This window comes from Podarcis cretensis, assembly GCF_951804945.1.
Source record: "Podarcis cretensis genome assembly, chromosome: 5".
In the NCBI taxonomy this organism is placed as follows: Eukaryota; Metazoa; Chordata; class Lepidosauria; order Squamata; family Lacertidae; genus Podarcis; species Podarcis cretensis.
The window spans coordinates 52,815,058-52,835,583 of NC_137174.1; the positions used below are offsets into that span (position 1 = coordinate 52,815,058).

Sequence of the window (20,526 nt, forward strand, 5' to 3'; positions counted from 1 at the left end):
AAAAATATTTATAATCAGCATTAAGTTGAAATCATATTAACAACACATGACAGTTTGTACATGTCTAGATAAAAATTAAAGGACCCCTGACAGTTAAGTCCAGTCACAGATGACTCTGGGGTTGCAGTGCTCATCTCGCTTTACAGGCTGAGGGATACGGCGTTTGTCTGCAGACAGTTTTTCCGGGTCATGTGGCCAGCATGACTAAGGTGCTTCTGGCATAACCAGAGCAGCACACAGAAATGCCGTTTACCTTCCTTCCAGAGCGGTACCTATTTATCTACTTGACTTTGATGTGCTTTCGAACTGCTAGGTTGGCAGGAGCTGGAACCAAACAACGGGAGCTCACCCCCGTCGCGGGGATTCGAACTGCCGACCTTCTGGTCGGCAAGTCCTAGGCTCTGTGGTTTAGACCACAGCGCCACCCATGTCCCACATATCTGGATAGACTTGCCTAAAGAAAAATGTTTTTCACAAGTGACAAAAAGTGAAGGCACTCACCTGATGCCAATAGGCAGGGGGTTCCAAAGTGTGGGATATGGCAGCGGGGATGCAGGTTAGAGAAGGGTGTGGGTTTTCAGTTCTTCTCACTCATGTTCACTTCCCTTGTAGTAATTTGCACTCCCCTCTTCATATGTGGGAGGAGCAGATGTGAAGACCAAATGTGACTTCCAAAATGAGACGGGGCTGCTGAAAGGGAACAAGTTTATATTTTGACCACAAAGCCTCATGGTGAACATGTTTACTTGGAAGTGAATATCAGAGTGTGTACATGGGATTGTAGCTTCAGGGAACAAAGAGAAGAAGCAAGTGGTCTTTGGAAAGAGGAACATACTATGTCACTTATAAGAAAGATTTCTCAGGCATGCCGCATAGTTGTTTTCTTTAACACTGACTTTTTTCTTTTCTAGCTCATGATACTGAATATAAGTTCTGTGTCATGGATGACGCTGCTTTGTCACTTGGAGCAATAGATGTTTCCTATTCTTCTTCCTTGGCAGAATGCACTGTGACTAGATGTAAACACTCCAGTGAAGAATGGGTATGTAAGATACAGCTTTCTGTTTTTTCATAAGCACCTTGTTGCTTAAGTGTAGAATTATTCTCCCACTGTTAAGAAAATCAGCTTACACGTCTGCTTATTTCAGAAAATTAGGAATGCACCTCAGTACATTTATGAGGAAGGGTAGTAAGTTTTTCTGCTGGTGATAATCTCTGCTGTGGTGATAATCTCTGCTTGAAACATAAAAGATTCTCTATTTGTAACTGTTAAATATGAAACAGGGGAAAAATCAAGAGTTTAAAATAATGTATAAAGAGATGGGTTTACACCATGACTAATGACTTTGTGGTCTTAAAAAGATGTACTGTAATAGATATGGGGGATTTCTGGGTGATCTAATGCAGATTTTAAGAAATCTGAAAATGCACACTCTGGACTTGAAATAGGCATGAGGAGTAGTGAATAGATATGTCTGGGTGGAGCATAAAGATACTCATGAAATGGAGATGATGAGAATTGTAGGGTAGGAAAAATACCTGTTATCTAATATTGATGGGTGAGAAGAAGCTTGAACCTGAAACTCAGAGATTTGGAGAGATGGTCAGAGCAATAAAAGAGAAGGCTAGAAAGATGAGCTAAAAGTTTGTTTAGTGTTGCAAACTGTCCCTGGTGAAATCATAGTAAGAAAAGCTAAGAAACTACTAGGATGGTTAAGAGGGTCTTCACTTTGTTTATTTTAATAAATCTGGGTGAATATTAGTCAAATGCTACTAATGAAGGTGTGGAATGATTACTTTTTTCTGGTTAAGGTTTACCTTTTATTTGGCTTTCTGACTTTTGTGTCTGCTCTAACCTCTTCAATTAACATCTAGTCATTTTTGTGTCCCTCTATTACTTGTAATTCTTGTTTCCCTCTATTACTTGTAATTCTTGCTGTATTTAGAGGCCAGCCCTGGGCATGTGTACTCAGAAATAAGCCCATGGGATTGTCATGGGACTCCCAAGCAAGTGTACATAGGATTGCAGCACTTGTTTGTTTTTATGCATTTCCCCATCACACTATATGTTTAAAAAAACTTACCATATGTGGTAACTTCTCCCCTGCAAATCCTACATGCGATCTTAACAAGAAAAACACCCAAGCAAGTGTCAGGAAGATAAATTGATAGTAAATGGAATATTTAAGCACAAAATTAACAGCAGTCTTTGATTTTTATAATTCACTTTTAATCTTATACTTTCCATTTTGTCACCATGCAATGCTGTGCAAATGGAGCTTATTTAATGTGCAGTAAGGTTGTAACATGTTAGGACATTTGGCATTTTACAAGTGTATCTATACATCTTGCACAGTGGTTGGAATTTTGGGATTATATAGGCATGGAAGTTTTGGCCTTGAATCACATCTTGTTATTAAAAGATTAACCTTTAGTCATGTAATTGGGTAATAAACTTTGGCTAGGTCAAGACTTAGAGTCTGATCTGTTTCAGCAAGAGGATTATGCTTGCACAGGAATCTGTGTTGAAGTCAGTGTGTCTTTTAAAGGGTTCTGCGTTCTCTGTTTCATATATAGGAAAGAGTGTATGGACTTTAATGTGCTATCTTCACTTACTGTATTTTACTGTTTTCTAGGGAGAGTGCAATTCTAGGCCTACTGTCTTCCGATCAGCCACTCTGAAATGGAAAGAGACCCTACTTGGCCGGAATCGGCCCTTTGTGGGGCGCTGTTGCTACGTATGCACTCCTCAAAGCCGGGTAAATTAGATTATATTGGTAACTAATTGAAACACACTTTCCATATAATAACATTCACAGTAGCTGGCATCTAATTGTTTCGATTCAGATTCTGCCTTGTCACAGTTGGTTTGTGTTCCGTATCCTTGTTTTAAAGAAAGGCACCATAATATATAAACTCTGCGGTCCTTATGAAGCCATGACTGGAAATGGAAGACATGTTTCTCTGTTAACTTTCAGGACAAGCTCTTTAATGCTAGTATCCCTTCTTTGGGCCTTCGAAATGTCATCTATATTAATGAAACACACACAAGGTAAGCCTTCTTCTTTTTGTATACTTAATGTTACTGTTCACAACGCAGTTGCCCAGTTTGCATGTCACATTAAGCCATAGCATAAAACAAACTATGTTGGTTCATATCACTGTTCATTCATCTTAAGCCCAGGATGGAGAACCTCCTACTCATGGGCCAAATCACACCCATCAAGGGGCCTGAAATGGCTGGTGAGGCTGTTCTCTCCACTTCCCCAGCCATGCTCACGTGCTGCTTACCTGACATATTGCAATCGTACTTTGAATTGTTCCTTGGCAAGCACAGACTGCATTTGGTGCCTTTTAAATTGGCACGGAAGTTAAGCTGATCCCTGCAGAAAGTGGGTCTTATTAGATGGCTCTAAATTTAAATTCCTGGCAGGCTGCAAGCCCTGCTTTCAGTAGGAATCCCTGCTTCAATCCAGATTTTTAAATGAAAAGATGTGCTTCCGATTCTGCATTTGAAGTTGAATTGCCTGACGTCACGTACCATCTGGTGACTGACGGGTGGGCAGTTCTGCCCACCTCTCAAAAGTGGATATGGTATGCAACTTGGATTCTGTTCCTCACACCTAAAGTACACCATAGGTTGTTTTAAACAGTAGTTAAACGTGATATGTGAGCCAAGCCAATATGTATTGTATTATTGTTGGGGATAATCAAGAAGAATGAAAATCAAGATGTGTTAACGTTGTTCTTTCACTGAATTTACTTCCAGAATAGGCTACGTAATGGCTTGCAGCTCATGCATACATACTTGAGAGTGACTTAGAGCAGAGCTTTCTGAACTGTGTGTCACAACACATTAGTATGTCGACTGCAGTGTGTAGGTGTGTCGCACAAACGTTCCCCGCATGCTTCCCAGGGCTGGAAAGGAGTTAGTTTAACCTTCGGTTTGCTAATAAAGCTGAATTACCACGTCACAAAATGATGCATGTCTAAAAAGTGTGTCACCAACATGAAGAGTTTGGAAAGCTCTGGCTTACAGTAATAAGAAACTATGAGTTCACGTGCTGTACTCATTGCAGAATCACAAATGTACAGGTTGAGCTTGCACTACTAACATAAATAGATGTTGCTGTCAACTAAAAAGCAGGATCCCCAAAATGTAACTGGATTTTTTGTCAGCCAAATTTTCTACTAGCCAGTTGTGAAGTCCACTCCTACCACGGTACTGCAACAATATTGGGTGCAGTTTTTGTAACAGATACTGGTTTCATCAGACTTGATGAAATTGCATATTAGTAAATCTGGATAGTAAATCTTATTCATTATGTGGCTTTTGACTTTCACCTACACATTTTAAATACTTTCATCTCTGAATATATGGCGATTATAAAAAAACAAACAAACCTAAAATGCTGCACAAAAAATTGCAGTTTTTTGGTACAAAACATGAAGTGTTGGAAAGAATAGATTTTGATCAGTAAGATGTATATCTCATTCTCTGACCAAGAAAACATGTAACAGAAGTGAGGAAAGAATTACAAGTTTTAGCAAGCACCAGGTTGGCAAAGGATGGCCTATAGCATTTTTTTTCAAGCTAAATTACTGGAACTTGATCCCCCAAAGGACATAGTAAAGCTACTCGTGAGTTTCTTTCTAATCAAATCTTATGGTAAAACCAGATATCTGTTGAATTGTAAGAATATAGACATACTTTTGAATGAATAAATTGCTGAATAATTTAAAATAGCTTTGAAATTTCCAGACTTTTATTAAACAGCAGCAGCAGCAGCAAAATACAGTGTTAGCACAACTTAGATTTTTCTTTTGTTCTCTTTAGTAGACAGTCATATCAAAAAAGGATTTATGTATTTGGGACTCTATTCACAGAGAGAGTCTGTTAAATAGTACATTTAAAAATAGTACATGCAAAATCAATACATTAATGGGCTGTAAAACATTTGTTGGTTGCAAATGCAATGGATTTGATCCTCAGAATTCCATCATGTTTTAAGGTTTGCAAGCATCTACTTACCAATATTTTCTGGTACTAGGCAGCCATCAATATGATTTTCACATTGTAACGGCTTTGAAGGCCATTTAGATTCGAAGACAGCGTCTTCATTTCATTCTTAAAGGAACCTTAACCATGCATTAAAGCAAGGGTGGCAGACATGTGACTCTCCAAATGTTAGTGGGCTCCAACTTTCAACACAGCCAAGGGTCAGGAATGATAGGAGCGACATGTCAGGGGCCACAAGTGCCCCATTCCTGAATTAAAGGATAGAAGATTGGCTCTAGTGGTACCTATGGATGAATGGAAAGGCACTTCCAGTCATGCAGTACAGCTTCCCTACATTCCACCCCCACAACCACTGCAGTCCCTCCCTCTTCATCATTGCCCACAATTCTGTAAGATTTCCTTATCCTCAAGCAGTTAGTGGGATATGCTGCCGTCATTTACACGTGTACATGATTTTTTATTGAAGTGCAATGATGTGAGAATTTGTGTTTGCTTGGATTGGTTAATAGAATGTGTGGCTTTGGGGTCAATAAGTAAAGGGCACAGTAACAAATATCTGTGGATAACAGCTTAATAAACAAAAGCTTGGAAGGAAGATTGCTTTAATATTTTCTTTTTCATACTGTGTAATACATACACACTTCGACCAGACTAGCCTTAAAACAATAAAAGGGTTTGCCTTAACTCTTAGCCTCACCAATTTAAGATTTACCCTTTCTGATTGACCCCCTACTTATTTAATCAATTTACCAATTAAAGTTAGTTCTGATAGGGACATGATTGACAATATTGAATGCAATATTTCTCATTGTTGTGTTTTGCTAAGTTACTGTGTATTGTTGTAGGCACAGAGGTTGGCTTGCGAGGCGACTCTGTTATGTTCTTTTCGTGCAAGAACGGGATGTTCATAAGGGTATGTTTGCAAATAATGTGACAGAAAATGTGCTGAAAAGCAACAGGTAAGAAATTAAAATACCATTGTTTTTTGTAAAGTTCCATTGTCAATACAATGTATTGGGTTTCTTTGAAAAAGAACTGTCCTTTTTGAGAAATCCCATTTTTAAATCAATGAAGCCGAGTTTGCTACTATTTATGCCCAGTGCCTGATATCTTAGATACTTGTTTCCACAAGCAACCATTACGAAGGCATCTGTGTGCAGTATAATGTGTCAAATTGTGTGACATAAAGTTAATGTGAGTTGTACACTAGCTTTTCTATTGCAGCCTTCCCCAACCTGTTGCCGTCCAGAAGTTCTAGACTACAACTCCTATTGGCTCCAGTCAACATGGTCAATGGTCAAGGATAATAGGAGTTATAGTTCAACAACATCTACAGGTATCAGGTTGAGGAAGGCTGTTTTTCAGTGACTAGTTACTGCTCCCCAGATGTTGAAGACTTATAAAATCTTTATAGGCTTTATACTGGCTTTACACTGAGATATTTTGCCTTGTGCATTTGAGGTATGTGTATATGTGTGTGCTTTTCTACTTGGAAAGTATCACTGTACTGGAACCTTAATTTTAAAAGTACTTATGACTAAATATAATTGCACTACAAGTTCCCCAACATTCTGTAGCTATACGTTCTGTCTGTCTGTCTATGCATCTCAAAAACAGGTGAAATATCGAGCTTATTTTAAGAATCATCTTACTTTATTTGTAACACCTAGAGTGCAGAATGCTATTGCACAGGAAGCTTCAGAAATGTCTGCTGTGAGTGGCTCTGGTCAGCCAGACCCCAGAAACGTCAACAAGGTCAAGAAGCAAGCTAGAAAAATTCTGCAGGAAATGGTAGCAAATGTCTCGCCTGCTTTGATCAGGTAATGAAACTAGATCATGGTTGCTGGTGTCAGGGGGTGCTGAAATACAACCTGTGTTCACATGGAGATAACTGTTTCTAGCTGCCTCAGATTTCTGCTTCTCTTATCTGTGGTGTAAGCTGAACTCAAAGCCCTGGTATTTGCTCTTGAAGAATATATAGTGTGTGTGTCTTGCGTCAATAGTCTAATACAGACTTTTCCATGAAACAAAATAACATTTTGTCATAAATGAATTTCATGTTATCATCACGAAGTTACTCTCTGTATTTTCAATCTGGATGTAAACTTCTTGCTACATTTACTAAGGCTGCAACAACTGTTGTCTGTTTTGGGTTTTTTTTTTTAAGAAACAACCTGTTTGTTTCATATAGAATTTTTGCAACTGTTACACTTTTTTCATGACTGCTGATTTAGTTGCTTCTGTTCTGTGTTTCTACAGTAGTGTCGGTTTTAAAGGCAGCATGTTTCTGTGTGTATGCTTCTCTTATATTGTTTCATTCTGCTTGAAACTAAAATTGCATATAAAACACGAATACTATTAAATGTTGGCTCAACTTTTATTGCCCCTTTTAGGTTAACGGGATGGGTGTTGCTGAAATTATTTAACAGCTTTTTTTGGAATATCCAGATTCACAAAGGCCAATTGGAGATGGTGAAAGCAGCAACAGAGGTAATAAAATCCCTGAGGCAAAAAAACAAAAAAAATCCCTTCAGAGGAGAAATATGACATTGTTCCATTTCTAATATTGTATGGGCCTTACAGGACTCTTTTAACAATTTGGCAAAATAAATCAATCTTAGCACACTGGAATTCAATCTGAGAAGAGTCAATATGGGGCAAATTCACCCTAGATCTAATTACTGGAGTTAACTGTGCTTATTTTGGAATGAAATCCATTTGTCAAGAGTTGTGAAATACATATGTGCATTTATTATTTACTAAAACCAACCACTCTGTAGCCATAGATAATATCCTTAAAAGCACTTTTCTCAACTATGCAATGTTATGTAGTGTTTGCATACAACTGTATTCAGTGAAAATAAAAGCTTGCACATAATCAGAATTATTTGGGGGATACTTAATAACTTTTTATAATACAAGTGCCTCCCACTCCTCACCTCTACTCACCCCATGCTGGCAATTCAGTTGTTTTGCGTAAAGAGTAGAAAGAGCACCTACCTGGCCTGCTTTACTTGTCAAAAACACATTTTAACTTTTAAAAATACAGTTTTAAAACCAGATTGTTTGGGTATTTATATAATTGCTTCTTTTCTTCTTCTTACAGCTGAATTTGCCGCTTATATTTCTACCTGTTCACAAATCTCATATTGACTACCTGCTTCTCACGTTCATTCTTTTCTGTCATAACATCAAAGCACCGTACATTGCTGCAGGGAATAATCTGAATATCCCCATTTTCAGGTAATGTTCTAATCATGTATACTTTCACTTTGTTGATTTCGGCCATGTGAATTACTGTATCAAAATCCTAGCTAAATGAACCTTCATATTCTGGCAAATAAATTTTGTGCTTACCTTGCAGTGCCCCAGTAACTGTCTTGATTGTTTTAACACTTGACCTGCAATTGTGAAATAATTTTATTAATATTAATATGCCAGTTGTAGTCATAATTTTGCATTCTAATGTCATTATTAGCATATCAAAAAACAGTGCACTCAAACCAGTGAAGGCTTTGGCCCCAATCCGTAGTTGCACGTAACACTTGGTGGCGCCTGGTACATTGTCCCAAGGTCATCAAAAGAAGCATTCAGTTGAATTAGTGAGCTTCAAAGGTGTGTAATTCTTGACCGTGCTTATGGAAGCATTACTTCTCCACTTGTCCTTGTGGGATCAGTATGTATGTGTCAGTTCATACGCTTCAGCATGGTGTGATCACATGCTGCAGGGGCACTGAGTCCATGCTGCAGCAACCTAAGTCCAGTTGTGTAAAATTGGCACCTCAAGAGGGAGGTTAGCATTGTTCAAATGCATCGCGATCAAGCTGCTCCTATGCTGCGATGCATGTGAAGACCCCTGTGTCGAGCATTATTAATGGGAAGAATGTTTATCACAAAACACAGTTAATGGAGCAGAATGTTTTCAGCCATAGAAAGTGAGGCAAATGTAACTTCCTTGATAAAAGGTGTATCAGCAGATAGGCACATGTCATATTTAGATATGCTGTAGTCTGCTTCATGTTCATATAACACAAGATAATGTATGTGGCACCTTCTAAATATGATTGCGAGTCCTGGCGGTGATATTATGTCTAATATTATGCATGCTTATTTGGAAATAAGTTTCAGTGAGTTGAGGGACCCAAGTAAGTGTAAATAGGATTTTAATCTCTGAAATGGTAGACAATATAGTCAGAACAATCTTCTATACTGTAGTTTTATTAAATCCTATAGTAGCCTTTTATTCAGCGTTATATGCTGTTATTAGGTATAAATAATAGAGAGCCACAATTTTAAGTCACATAATGTTAGGCCACAAATTTTTGGTTAGATGGGAGGGCCTTTATACAAATAGTTGTGTGACTTGATCTTTTTCTTCCCCATTTTTCATTGATCTGACCAGAATAATTGGTTAGAGTTGCGAACGCTGTAAGAATTTTATGTGAAAATTGTGAGCCGCTTTGCTAATTTTCTGTTATCCCAATGTATACCATACTGACATTTTTGTTTGTTACTTCCTTAAATTTTCACCTGTTTATATTCTAAGGCATAGGAGGGACTTCAGGCTTGTTTTATTTCTATATATGTAATATTGCAATCTTCGCCAGGCCAAATAAATCTTGTCTGGTTGAACCAGTAAAGATCTCTAGTACAAGGCAATTTTAATAACATAATTGTGGTGTCAAAACTTTTCTTAATTTAGCCTTTAAGAACAAGTGACATAGGAAATAATTAGTAAATTGTGTTCTGAAAGTAAAGTTGTTTAAAAACAGCTGGAGCCAAAATTATACCGCTTTGAAAAACGTATATATTGGTAGTCACCATAAAAGGATTTCTACGAAGCCTGTTGTCCCTAATTTCTGTGTACTGGAGAGCTTGTGCTCATATATGGACTACCAACATTTGTCTGCGGTACCACAGAACTCAGGGATGCGGGTGGCACTGTGCATTAAACCACAGAGCCTAGGACTTGCCGATCAGAAGGTCGGCAGTTTGAATCCCCGCCACGAGGTGAGCTCCCATTGCTCGGTCCCTGCTCCTGCCAACCTAGCAGTTTGAAAGCACATCAAAGTGCAAGTAGATAAATAGGTACCGCTCTGGCAGGAAGGTAAACGGCGTTTCCACGCGCTGCTCTGGTTATGCCAGAAGCAGCTTAGTCATGCTGGCCACATGATCCGGAAGCTGTACGCCGGCTCCCTCGGCCAATAAAGCGAGATGAGTGCCGCAACCCCAGAGTCGGTCACGACTGGACCTAATGGTCAGGGGTCCCTTTACCTTTACCTTTTTACTACAGAACTTAATGTGTAGCTTTCTCATGCAGAGAGATCAATCATTGAGTTGTATGGTTATATCACACTGTGGACACAACATGCTAATGTTAACATTCTTAGCCTTTTAATAAAAAAGGGTATTTCTTTACCCATAGCACTTTGATCCACAAGCTTGGAGGGTTTTTTATACGGAGAAAATTGGATGAGAGGCCCGATGGCCGTAAAGATATTTTGTACAGAACCTTGCTGTATGTGGTATGTATCTTTTTCTTAATTCAAGGCTTATCTCTGCAAAGTATTTGAAGAGCCCGGCCGCTATCTCAGGCTTGATTGTGGGGTGTGCAGGTTTGCGGCAAGATTCAACAGTTAAATAGCAAAAAAGAAGAAGAGGTAGCATTTTAAACGTCTTAATAATTAGGAATTAGTTGCATCTAAACGTGTGTGGTGTAAGATACAGTTGAACAGGGTTGGGGAGTCTCTGGACTTCCATATGTTATTGGAGTCCAACATCCATCAAGGATGGATGGAAGTTGTGGTCCAGAGGCATCTGTAAGACTGCAGGTTCCAATATAATCTGGAGGATGTTCTTTATATCGGAGGTAGGTGGTGCGATATGCCCCTTTGAAGAAAAAGAATGCGGAATTACTCTGTATATTGTTTATTAATTGCCTTCCACATATATGTCTTAAGGCAATGTACAAAATAGAGCAGTTAAAAATAGAGCAGAAAATAACAGCAAATAACCTTTTTAAAAACAATACAGTGCTACCTCAGGTTACAGACGCTTCAGGTTACAGACTCCGCTAACCCAGAAATAGTACCTCGGGTTAAGAACTTTGCTTCAGGATGAGAACAGAAATCACGCAGCAGCAGTGGGAGGCCCCATTAGCTAAAGTGGTACCTCAGGTTAAGAACGGACCTCCAGAATGAATTAAGTTCTTAACCTGAGGTACCACTGTACAATACAAAGCAAACATGTTTTACACAAGTTTGTGATGCTTTTGTTAGTGTTGTTGTGTACTGTATGGAGCATCTGCAGAAATGCCTGTACCTCAGATACCGAAGCAGTGTCGCACATTTGGATACTATTAATCAGTAGTCCTTTCAGCGGATGTCAAGGACACCTATGAACTTGCAGCACTCACTGTTCTTCTATGTTACTGTGTAATCCTAATAAAACTAATGGGATCACTGCGCATGGACTAGAATTATATTGTGCAATGCTGGGCTTGGTGCCATCTACTTTGCTGGAAATCCTGTGTTGGTTCTTCAGTGTCTCAAGTCTCAGAAACTGGTTTAAAAGGGGGGGGGTATATTCTTTCTTCTGTTACCTGGAAAAAAGTGACTTTCAAAGAAAATGAGGATTGAACTGCTAGTGAGTTTGGATGCTCCTGTGAAAAAGCACTCACACCCCTTCCTTTAAGAAAGGAAGTGATTTCTGAATATTTGGGAGATTCTTTAGGTATGCAGCAATATAATAGTTTGCAATTATGTACAAAACAACCATATAGTTGTTTTACAAATACTTATTGGATTGGAGGATTAGTGGAATTCTAGTGGCTACTGAGCCACAGTACAATGAGGGTGTCAGCAGGAAGAAATAATAAAAAAATTCAGCAAGGGAGGATATTATTACAGTACAGATATAAAAGAGGAACGCAAATAACTTGTGTCTGATTTTTGTTGTTGTTGTTCATTCTTCATTTAGCATATCCAAGAGTTGCTTCGCCAGCAGCAGTTCTTAGAGATATTCCTGGAGGGCACCCGGTCCCGGAGTGGAAAGACATCCTGTGGAAGGGCAGGCCTTTTATCAGTAGTGGTGGACGCTCTGTATTCAAATGCTACTCCAGACATCCTAATCATACCCGTGGGAATATCCTATGATAGAATCATTGAAGGCCACTACAACAGTGAACAGCTGGTAAAAGTGTTTGGAATGCTGTTGTCCGCTCAGCAGATATTTAGATCACTGTCAGTTGTAACCATCTTGGTGATAAAAATGTGTCCCCTTTGGTCAGAAAACAGGGCCTTGGAAACATAAATTGCATGCTGATCTTCGCAAATACTTATTTGTATCAAGTTGAGATACAAGGAAAAATGACATCTGAATAATGATTTTCATAAACAGCATTTGAAATATCCAAATAGATGTCTGGCTTAGAGGAAATGGCCCAAGTGACCACAATGCTTTTTACGATGCTTGAGCTGTTGCCCAGGTTTATTTCTGAGCATACTTAGGTGGCTTGGATTTATGAACTTGTTTAACATTAAGTAGCTTTTAGATGCAATTGTTGAACTCCCTTGCTCTCCCGATGTTTCACAGGGGAAGCCCAAGAAGAACGAAAGCCTTTGGAGCGTGGCCAGAGGAGTCTTCCGAATGCTGCGGAAGAATTACGGCTGTGTTAGGGTAGATTTCGCTCAACCGTTTTCTCTGAAAGTAAGTTCATATAATATGAACATAATTTCTTATTGCAGGGTTACACCTATGGTGATAAAATAGTCTTAAGACTATATGTCGCTAGGCAAGAAAGAAAAATTGGACTTCATGTGAACTTCTGTTCTGTCTTAGTCAGCCTGGCCCAGCAGTCTGTTCAGCTGTGGATCCTAGTCCATTCAGCGATACCTGCCCCGTTTTCTTGCATGCCTTGTTGGTTCCTTCTTCCAGAGCTACCTGTGGATGTATTTTCCCACATCACCCCTTTCTTACTCATACTGTTTCATTGTGCTTTGGTATCTGACCATAAAGTTGCTTCAGTGGAGCAGTTTTACCGACCCACAGATTGAAGCTATCTCTCAATGTGGGGAAGAGAAATGATTGCTTGCCTCCTGATTTCAGAAGAGCTTAAGTCTTCTTACCTATGAGCACAGAAGAACTCATTTCTCTCCATCACTAGGACAGAATGGAAACTCGTGACCAGTCCAATTTTATACTTGAAATTTTGTCAGGATATATAAAGGTAAAGGGACCCCTGACCATTAGGTCCAGTCGTGGCTGACTCTGGGGTTGCGGCGCTCATCTCGCTTTACTGGCCAAGGTACAGCTTCTGGGTCATGTGGCCAGCATGACTAAGCCGCTTCTGGCGAACCAGAGCAGCGCACGGAAACGCCGTTTACCTTCCCGCCGGAGCGGTACCTATTTATCTACTTGCACTTTGATGTGCTTTCGAACTGCTAGGTTGGCAGGAGGTCAGGATATATAGCAGGCAGTTAAAAAAGAGGTTTGTAATTTCACAGAAAAATATAATGCATGCATAGGATCTAAAACTGTTGAACTGTTTGGATTGGTTGTGTTTGTCACACCCCTACCACAAATACCACCATACGTGTAACTTTTAGAAGTTTTTAATAGCAATAAAGCTGCTGAAGAATGCAGAGATAAATCTTTGATTCTACAGTTAAAATATAATTCACTTACAGCTGAAGGATAACAGCACAAGATGTACCAACTCTAATAGTACAGAAGAAGATGTGAAAAACGGGTGCTAATATTACCAGCTCTGCTCATCTCGTGTTGTAGTCTTTACGCTAGTTTCTAAAAGAGAGATTCCACAGAAGCCTTGGTCTTACTTATCCGCTTCCAGCCACAAACCAGTTTTTTGTGCATTGTTGAATTGTACAAATATAATGGCGGATTGGATTTCCAGGGGGCTAATAATAAACAAATTAGAATTCTTAAGTAAAAGGAAATCAGTGGGATGCCAGTCAGGCCATCATGTACTTTTGCTGCCTGAGAAATGTTGGCTCACCAAGGAATGTGGTATGAGCTAAGAAAAAAGCTGCTTCTTGTCACTTTTTCAGCTGATGGAAATATGCAGGGCACTTCTAATTAAGTTTTATTGCAGCGGTGTTCCTGACAGGTAGCTTTGTATGCATAATTTAGCAAGCCAGTAGAACATAATCCCCTTCTGTGTTCAGAAATTCGAAATAAGTGCATATTGCTTTAATTCCAGTACCTCCTATCATTTACACAGGGATAGCTTCAGGATTTATTTCCTTAATGAGTTCATAAATAAGTCAATTTCACTGAGATAGCAAGGTCTCATATCCTATAATATTAATTACCAGTGGCATATATTTATTCTTCTCTATTCTTTATTCATATACAGGTGTTCTCATAACTTCTTCACTTTAGAAAGCCTTAATTCTATCACAACTCCTACAAGCCTAAAATTGGCTTTATCAGCACACCCAGCAAGCTACACATATGTTTCAATCTGTGTGTAGTTGGATATAATGGGTGTTATCCAATGAAGTCCTTCCACTAGCACAAGGGTTTCTTCTTACGCAACAGAACTTCCCTTCCCTCTCCTCTGCCTGCGCATCCTTGTGCTCTCCCCAAAACCTTTCTGGAGGACTGGCTGAAACCCCAGAACAGATTCAGAGGGACACAGGGGGAGGAGAGGGAGGAAAGGTTCTGATGCAAAGCCCAAAAGTCCTTGCACTAGCAAAACTACTTCATAAGATACTGCTCAATATCATATTATGTTTGAAAATACCTAGTTGTACAGGTGATAGGCTTTTGTAACTACAGCTTCATATCCATGCCCACTTTTCTTGGAACATGTGTATCTGAAGAAGTGTGTATCTGAAGATGTGTATCTGAAGAAGTGTGCATGCACACGAAAGCTCATACCTAGAACTAACTTAGTTGGTCTTTAAGGTGCTACTGGAAGGAATTTTTTTTTCTTTTATTTTGTTTTCACTTTTCTTGGATTTACTTGTCTTTTTGCAGTTTGCTTGCCTTTCAGTGTAACCTGTAAAATTTTATATGGTAGCCTCTTCTTATAGCAGTCCCAGGCCCAAAATCTTAAGACTCTTCCTTTGATCACTTCCAGATATGTTCCACTCCCAATTCTGTATCTCTGTTTTCATCCTTGGTGGGTTTTTTGCAGAAGGGTTATGGCTAGCATGTCAGTCAATTGACTGACTTGTTAAATATTGTCAATTAACCAGTTAGTTTACTGCCTGTTATTTGACTGTGGTCAGATTCTCCATGAAGCCAAAGATGCCACAGTCTGGGTGGCTTCACTACTTTTAATTGTAGTGTCATTTGTTAGGAGGGACATGACTGAGGGCAGTGTTCCCCCTTGTATTGCAGTGATTGGGGACAAAGCTTTCCCAGCTAGCCACCAGCTGTAACTACAGGCTTCTCTGATCAGAAATGGGAACTTTAGCAGTCATTAGTGGCAAACCTCTTTGCCTTGGACAGCTCACAACTCAGTCTCGCTTGCTGCAGGAACCAGGAAATGCCCCTTTGCCCCGTCAGCTCTGCAAAGATCCTGTGGCAGATTGGACTCGGATCTGGAAACTATTTAACTTCTGAAACTGCTTAACATCTTTAAAAGTTAATCATCAATGTGAAATTAAACTAGGATGTCTATCAAAGCTGTTGATGTTTAAAGTGTGCAAACTTGCAATAAAGGTTAATGCTTTAGAAATATTTGACAGTGTTTTCACCAATACTTCAAATGCCCAAGACTTAGATGGAGCTGTGGAGCCTTATCTGGAGTAAGATTATCTTGTCTTGAATGTGTATCTTCATAGTGCAGTGCATGCAATGTTGTGAGAACAAATCTAAATAAGCTATTTAGTAAAGGCAGCAATAATAGAGGCATTTTGGTTGTTAGAAACTGTGTTTACATACATAGCGACAGAACCACTAATAGAGAACAGAACTGTAGTTCTGTTACCACAGATGTGGATCACCCTAGCATTTCTCTTCCATCTTTTCAAAGAAGTGTGGCTTTGATGTGTGCAGTGACTTAATACAAACATAATGATCATTTGGAGCATCTTCACTACTATCATTCCAGTGGGTGTCTTTTTATTACCATGTTGTTGTTCTGCATCATATCACCATGTTGTTTCTCATCTACCTTTTAATCAGCACAATAATGCCTCAGGGCTACTCATACTGTTTAGAATATTCATGCAATATTACTTAAAGACCACTAATTTTAAATATTTTTTTTTTTAAAAAGCCGTATTTTCGCCCTATAGGACGCACCGGCCCATAGGTTACACCTAGTTTTTTTTGGGGGGGGGGAATAAAGGAAAAAAATTATTTTCCCCCCAGGTGCGGGGCTGGGGCGGGGGAAGCCCGAGCTTCCCCCGACCCCAGCCCCCAGAACAGGCTGCTATCCACAAGCCTTGGGAACTCCCGCCGGGCTCCCCAGGCTTGCGGACATCTACCCGAAGCCCGGGGTGCGCTGCGGAGAGCTCCCCAGTTTTCGGGCTGCAGGCTTCTGTCTGCAAGCCTTGGGAGCCCGGCGGGAACTCCCGCTGGGCTCCCAAGGCTTGTGGATAGCTTCCTGAAGCCTGGAGAGCGAGAGGGGTTGCTGTGCACCGACCCCTCTTGCTCTCCAAGCTTCAGCGAAAGCCTGCATTCGCCCCATAGGACGCACACACATTTCCCCTTCATTTTTGGAGGGGGAAAAGTGCGTCCTATAGGGCAAAAAATACAGTAGGTTGCCTTTCTTATGGCTGTCATTTTAGCACTTTCCTCCTCCTCCTTTTAGCCACCTACAGATTTACCCCCAAACACTTCTTATCATGTTTAAACTTTACTTTAAGGAGTCTTTATTTTTTTAAAAATCTCATAATTGTACTTAAATGTTTAGTGCTAATGACATTGATTTTTTTAAAGATTTCTTTCCCCTCCAAAAAATTGTGTACTCAGGTGAACTGTCCCGTCAGTTACTTGTGCTTATTAATGTCGATAGAACATAGGGAAGCATGCACACCCAAAAATTGTTACATCCCTCAAAGTGCATAAACGTCAGTTTCAGTTCTGCTTACTGCTTACAGCTGAATAGCATTGATTAGTTAATGCTAAGGACATCACAGAGGACCAAAGTATATTGCAGAAATGTTGCAGCTTCAGCATCTGTTTCCTTGAAATCTTAAATATGTTTTCTTTATCCTACTTTTCAAAGCTACTTTCAGTGGTGAGTAAGATGGCTGTTGGAATGCTACATTTTTTCCGGGAGAAATACATGAATAACCTTGTGTATTTGCAGGAATATTTGGATGGCCAAAGCCAGAAGCCTATGCCTGTGCCTATCCCTCTTTCTCTGGAGCAAACTCTCTTACCAGCTGTACTCCCTTCAAGGTAGGACTGAGCTGTGAAGTTTGAGCAGCACAAAACAAGTTTATATCAGCCCATGATTCTGAGTCTTTGAAATGTTCTCTTGTAGGCTTGGTTGAACTGTATCAGGTTGAATTTAAACAAATATTATCACAAGATCATAGTGGCCTGGTTCACGTGTCATGCTAAGCCTGGCTTAGCAAATGCTAAGGCTTACTGCAAACAAACCACAAGTTGTCCCACAGGCAATCAAACAATGGCTTGTTTCATTAAAGAAGTTTCTTTCCAGCCTACCCACTTTCTTGAGTGCCTCTGTGAACTAGTACTGTCATCAGTGTATCCCTTTGCCATTGCCTGCCTGCACAAACAGAGCAGGAGATCTCAGAGCTCTTTGGTAAATCTCAGCAGCAGCTGAGCCATACCAGCTTCCCTTCCTTTCCCCTACTTAAAGGAACACCAACTGTTGATGTTGTAAAGCTCCTTAATCATTTCTGCCCACGGTTCTGCTGAAAGAGGTTTCTTCTCCTCCTATACTGAACACTGGAGCTGGTGTAGTAAATTCCCTCCCTTAAGAGTCAATGGAAGGGATGTTTTTCATGGAAAAAAGGCATAGAAAGCCTCCATCATCGCCTGCTTTGGCCTTAGCTAGTCAGCAGGGTTTGGGATGTGGAATCTCCCACTACCACTGGAATGCTCCTTGCAGTGTTAATCCTAGAATGTCTACTTAGAAGAAAGTCCTGTGGATTTCAGTCGGGCTTTTCCCCAGATAAATGGGCATAGGATTGCAGGCTTGGGGTTTGGCCAGCAAAGTTGGCCCGTTAGTGACTAGACTTCAGCTTGTGCAACTTGAGTTCCTGTCCCTCATGCTGCCCAAAATCTGTACCGGGATTCCTCCAGTCCCCTGGAGCAGTTTGGGAAGCGTGAGAGGAAAGGGAGAAGTACCGTTGCACAAGAGGAAGCCTTTGCACTAATGAGATGATTTTGTTGGAAGCAATTCCAAGTCATTAATCTTCAGTAATTCATGCCTGTTAGGTACTGGATTATAATAGGCAAAGTTGATGGACTGAAAGCTTCTTTCTTGGTTTTTTGCAGCACCTGTTGCAAAAATACACTCGTGTATTAAAAGACGACAAGCTTGTGCAGACTTGCTGATATGAGAGAAAAGATGTGTATAAATAAATTTTGGTGCGTAGCTGTCATCCCACCCTTAATGTTGCATCATGATGCCTTTGAGTTGTGATACAATCTTGGAGCTGCTGTAGGAGTCTAGAATGTCTCTAGGCTAACATGCAACGGCTTGAAGATGCGAGTAGTTGTAGAAAGATTCACCTTTGTGTATGTGTAAGAACTGGGAGAGCACTAGTGTCAAACAGTAGTGAACATATCCTGTGGTTTGTTTTTACACATTGATGCTTCTTGGAGCCTAAAGCAGCTTTCAGGTAGTCTTACAGGTGCCTCCCTTCTAAGCATCTTACAAACATGATCTTAAGTGGTCAAATGGTATGAGGAATTGTAGCCTACACTCAAAATACACAAGACTGAAATATTTTTGTGCTTTGAGCCTATGAGATGTAATAATTTATCTTAGAACTGTAATCCTAAATCATCTTTGTATGTTTACTTTCTTTAGACCTAATTATGTGGTAGAAGAAGGTACAGGAGCTGCACTTCCTGATTCCAGGGATTTATCCTGTGAACCATTGAGAAGACAGTTAATCGCTAACTTGGCAGAGCACGTAATGTTCAGTAAGTAGCTGTTAAAGTTCAGATATGACTCTCTGCTTCCATTATGCTTTTAAATATGGCAGGGCATTCCTCTTTCTGTACCCTGTGCCCTTGTTATCATCAAAAACAATTTACATTTTATCTTTTTCTACGTTTTGAAGGGTCTTATTCTGAATGGGCCTCTTAGTAAGGTTTTTATTTCAACTGCTAGTCCTGAGGCAAGTAGTGACTTCCTTTTGCTATGGTGGTTTATTTTCGTCTTTTGCACCTGCAATACTTTAATATAGGAAGCAACCCAGATGTTGTGGGAACACCACATCTGAATTACTTGTGAATGGGTAATGTGTAAATAGAGTAACCCTGAAGATAATTATCTACTTCAGATACCTTAAAAAAGAAAAGAAATTGAGTGCATGCATGCATTGCAACCCTGTATAGGTATACTCAGATCCATTCAGTTAAGTGGGGCTCACTGCCAGGTAAGTGGGTATAGGATTGTAGCCTAGGTAACCAGAGTTGTTAAAAAAACAAACACCTTAGTTCTGCCTGATGTCTATCAGTGCTGGAAAAAGAAAATTCTACAAATGTCCATAGTGAAGTTTATACCAGTGTGGAAAGGAGCTGTCAGGAGAGCCAATTGTATATAGCAGGGTTGGGGAGCCTGTAACATAGCCCTTTGCCTAGTTTCATTTGGTAAGAAGGGAAAAAATGGAGTGGGGGTGGGGAGGAATTGAGAAAAGCCCTCTGCAAGTGATTGGTTCAGGCCTGGCAAGAGCAATAAGTCTCTTTTCTGGCACCCCACCAGAAGAGTGGGGGGCATAGAGTATGAGAGAGAGCGAGAGAGGGGTGGGGAGTGGTGCCATCTCTTCTGGCCCTGCCCACCTCCAGCAGATTAGCTTTGAGGGAATGCAGCCCAAAGAAAATGCTGCCTGCTCCTAGCTTTGAAACATTTAAGTCACGATTGAAGTTCAGTTGGCTTTCTTTCTGACCAGTCTTGTGCACTGTGCTGTTGAATATGTGAAGTCGTTTGGTATAAAATCACAAAAGATTGCTGTTCGTGGTTCATTGACGGCTCTCGTTTTTGTTCCAAGTTGCCTTCTACGCACTTCAGTTGCATGACAAAAGTGCCTGCATAGCTTTATTTTGTTTTGTTTGCTTTTAGCTGCTAACAAGTCATGTGCTGTGATGTCAACACACATTGTTGCCTGTTTGCTGCTCTACCGACACAGGCAGGTAAGGCTGCTGTGCTTCTGCATCTCTGAACATCTCTCTTGACGACAGCTTTTAAATGTCAGGGATGCTTAGCATATCCTGTATCCTTGTAATCCACGTTGTATCCTGCTCACCTCTAGGGTTGGAGGTGTCAAAACATTTGTCCGAGTCCCATGCAAACTGGCCATCTAGTTAGGCTGTGGATCCCATTC

General features: G+C 40.2%; 2 protein-coding genes across 4 annotated transcripts in view; one reads left to right on the forward strand and one right to left on the reverse strand.

Moving 5' to 3' along the window:
• The window catches only part of TECTB (tectorin beta), a 36,780-nt gene extending 36,048 nt beyond the window's left edge, over positions 1 to 732 (reverse strand). For both annotated transcript variants that reach the window (XM_079976034.1, XM_079976033.1), the window contains exon 1: positions 502 to 732. The gene's annotated coding sequence lies outside the window, so the exon portion shown is untranslated. The remainder of the gene's footprint in view (positions 1 to 501) is intronic.
• GPAM (glycerol-3-phosphate acyltransferase, mitochondrial) overlaps positions 1 to 20,526 on the forward strand; it is a 41,022-nt gene that overhangs the window by 1,959 nt on the left and 18,537 nt on the right. For both annotated transcript variants that reach the window (XM_079975969.1, XM_079975968.1), the window contains 13 exons: positions 912 to 1,042; positions 2,637 to 2,759; positions 2,979 to 3,052; positions 5,866 to 5,979; positions 6,691 to 6,840; positions 7,414 to 7,510; positions 8,127 to 8,263; positions 10,446 to 10,545; positions 11,999 to 12,211; positions 12,614 to 12,727; positions 17,310 to 17,401; positions 19,008 to 19,123; positions 20,265 to 20,335. In XM_079975969.1, coding sequence (XP_079832095.1) covers positions 941 to 1,042; positions 2,637 to 2,759; positions 2,979 to 3,052; positions 5,866 to 5,979; positions 6,691 to 6,840; positions 7,414 to 7,510; positions 8,127 to 8,263; positions 10,446 to 10,545; positions 11,999 to 12,211; positions 12,614 to 12,727; positions 17,310 to 17,401; positions 19,008 to 19,123; positions 20,265 to 20,335 — 1,503 coding nt within the window. In that variant the 5' untranslated portion in view covers positions 912 to 940. Of the gene's footprint in view, positions 1 to 911; positions 1,043 to 2,636; positions 2,760 to 2,978; positions 3,053 to 5,865; positions 5,980 to 6,690; positions 6,841 to 7,413; positions 7,511 to 8,126; positions 8,264 to 10,445; positions 10,546 to 11,998; positions 12,212 to 12,613; positions 12,728 to 17,309; positions 17,402 to 19,007; positions 19,124 to 20,264; positions 20,336 to 20,526 lie in introns of those variants that run through there.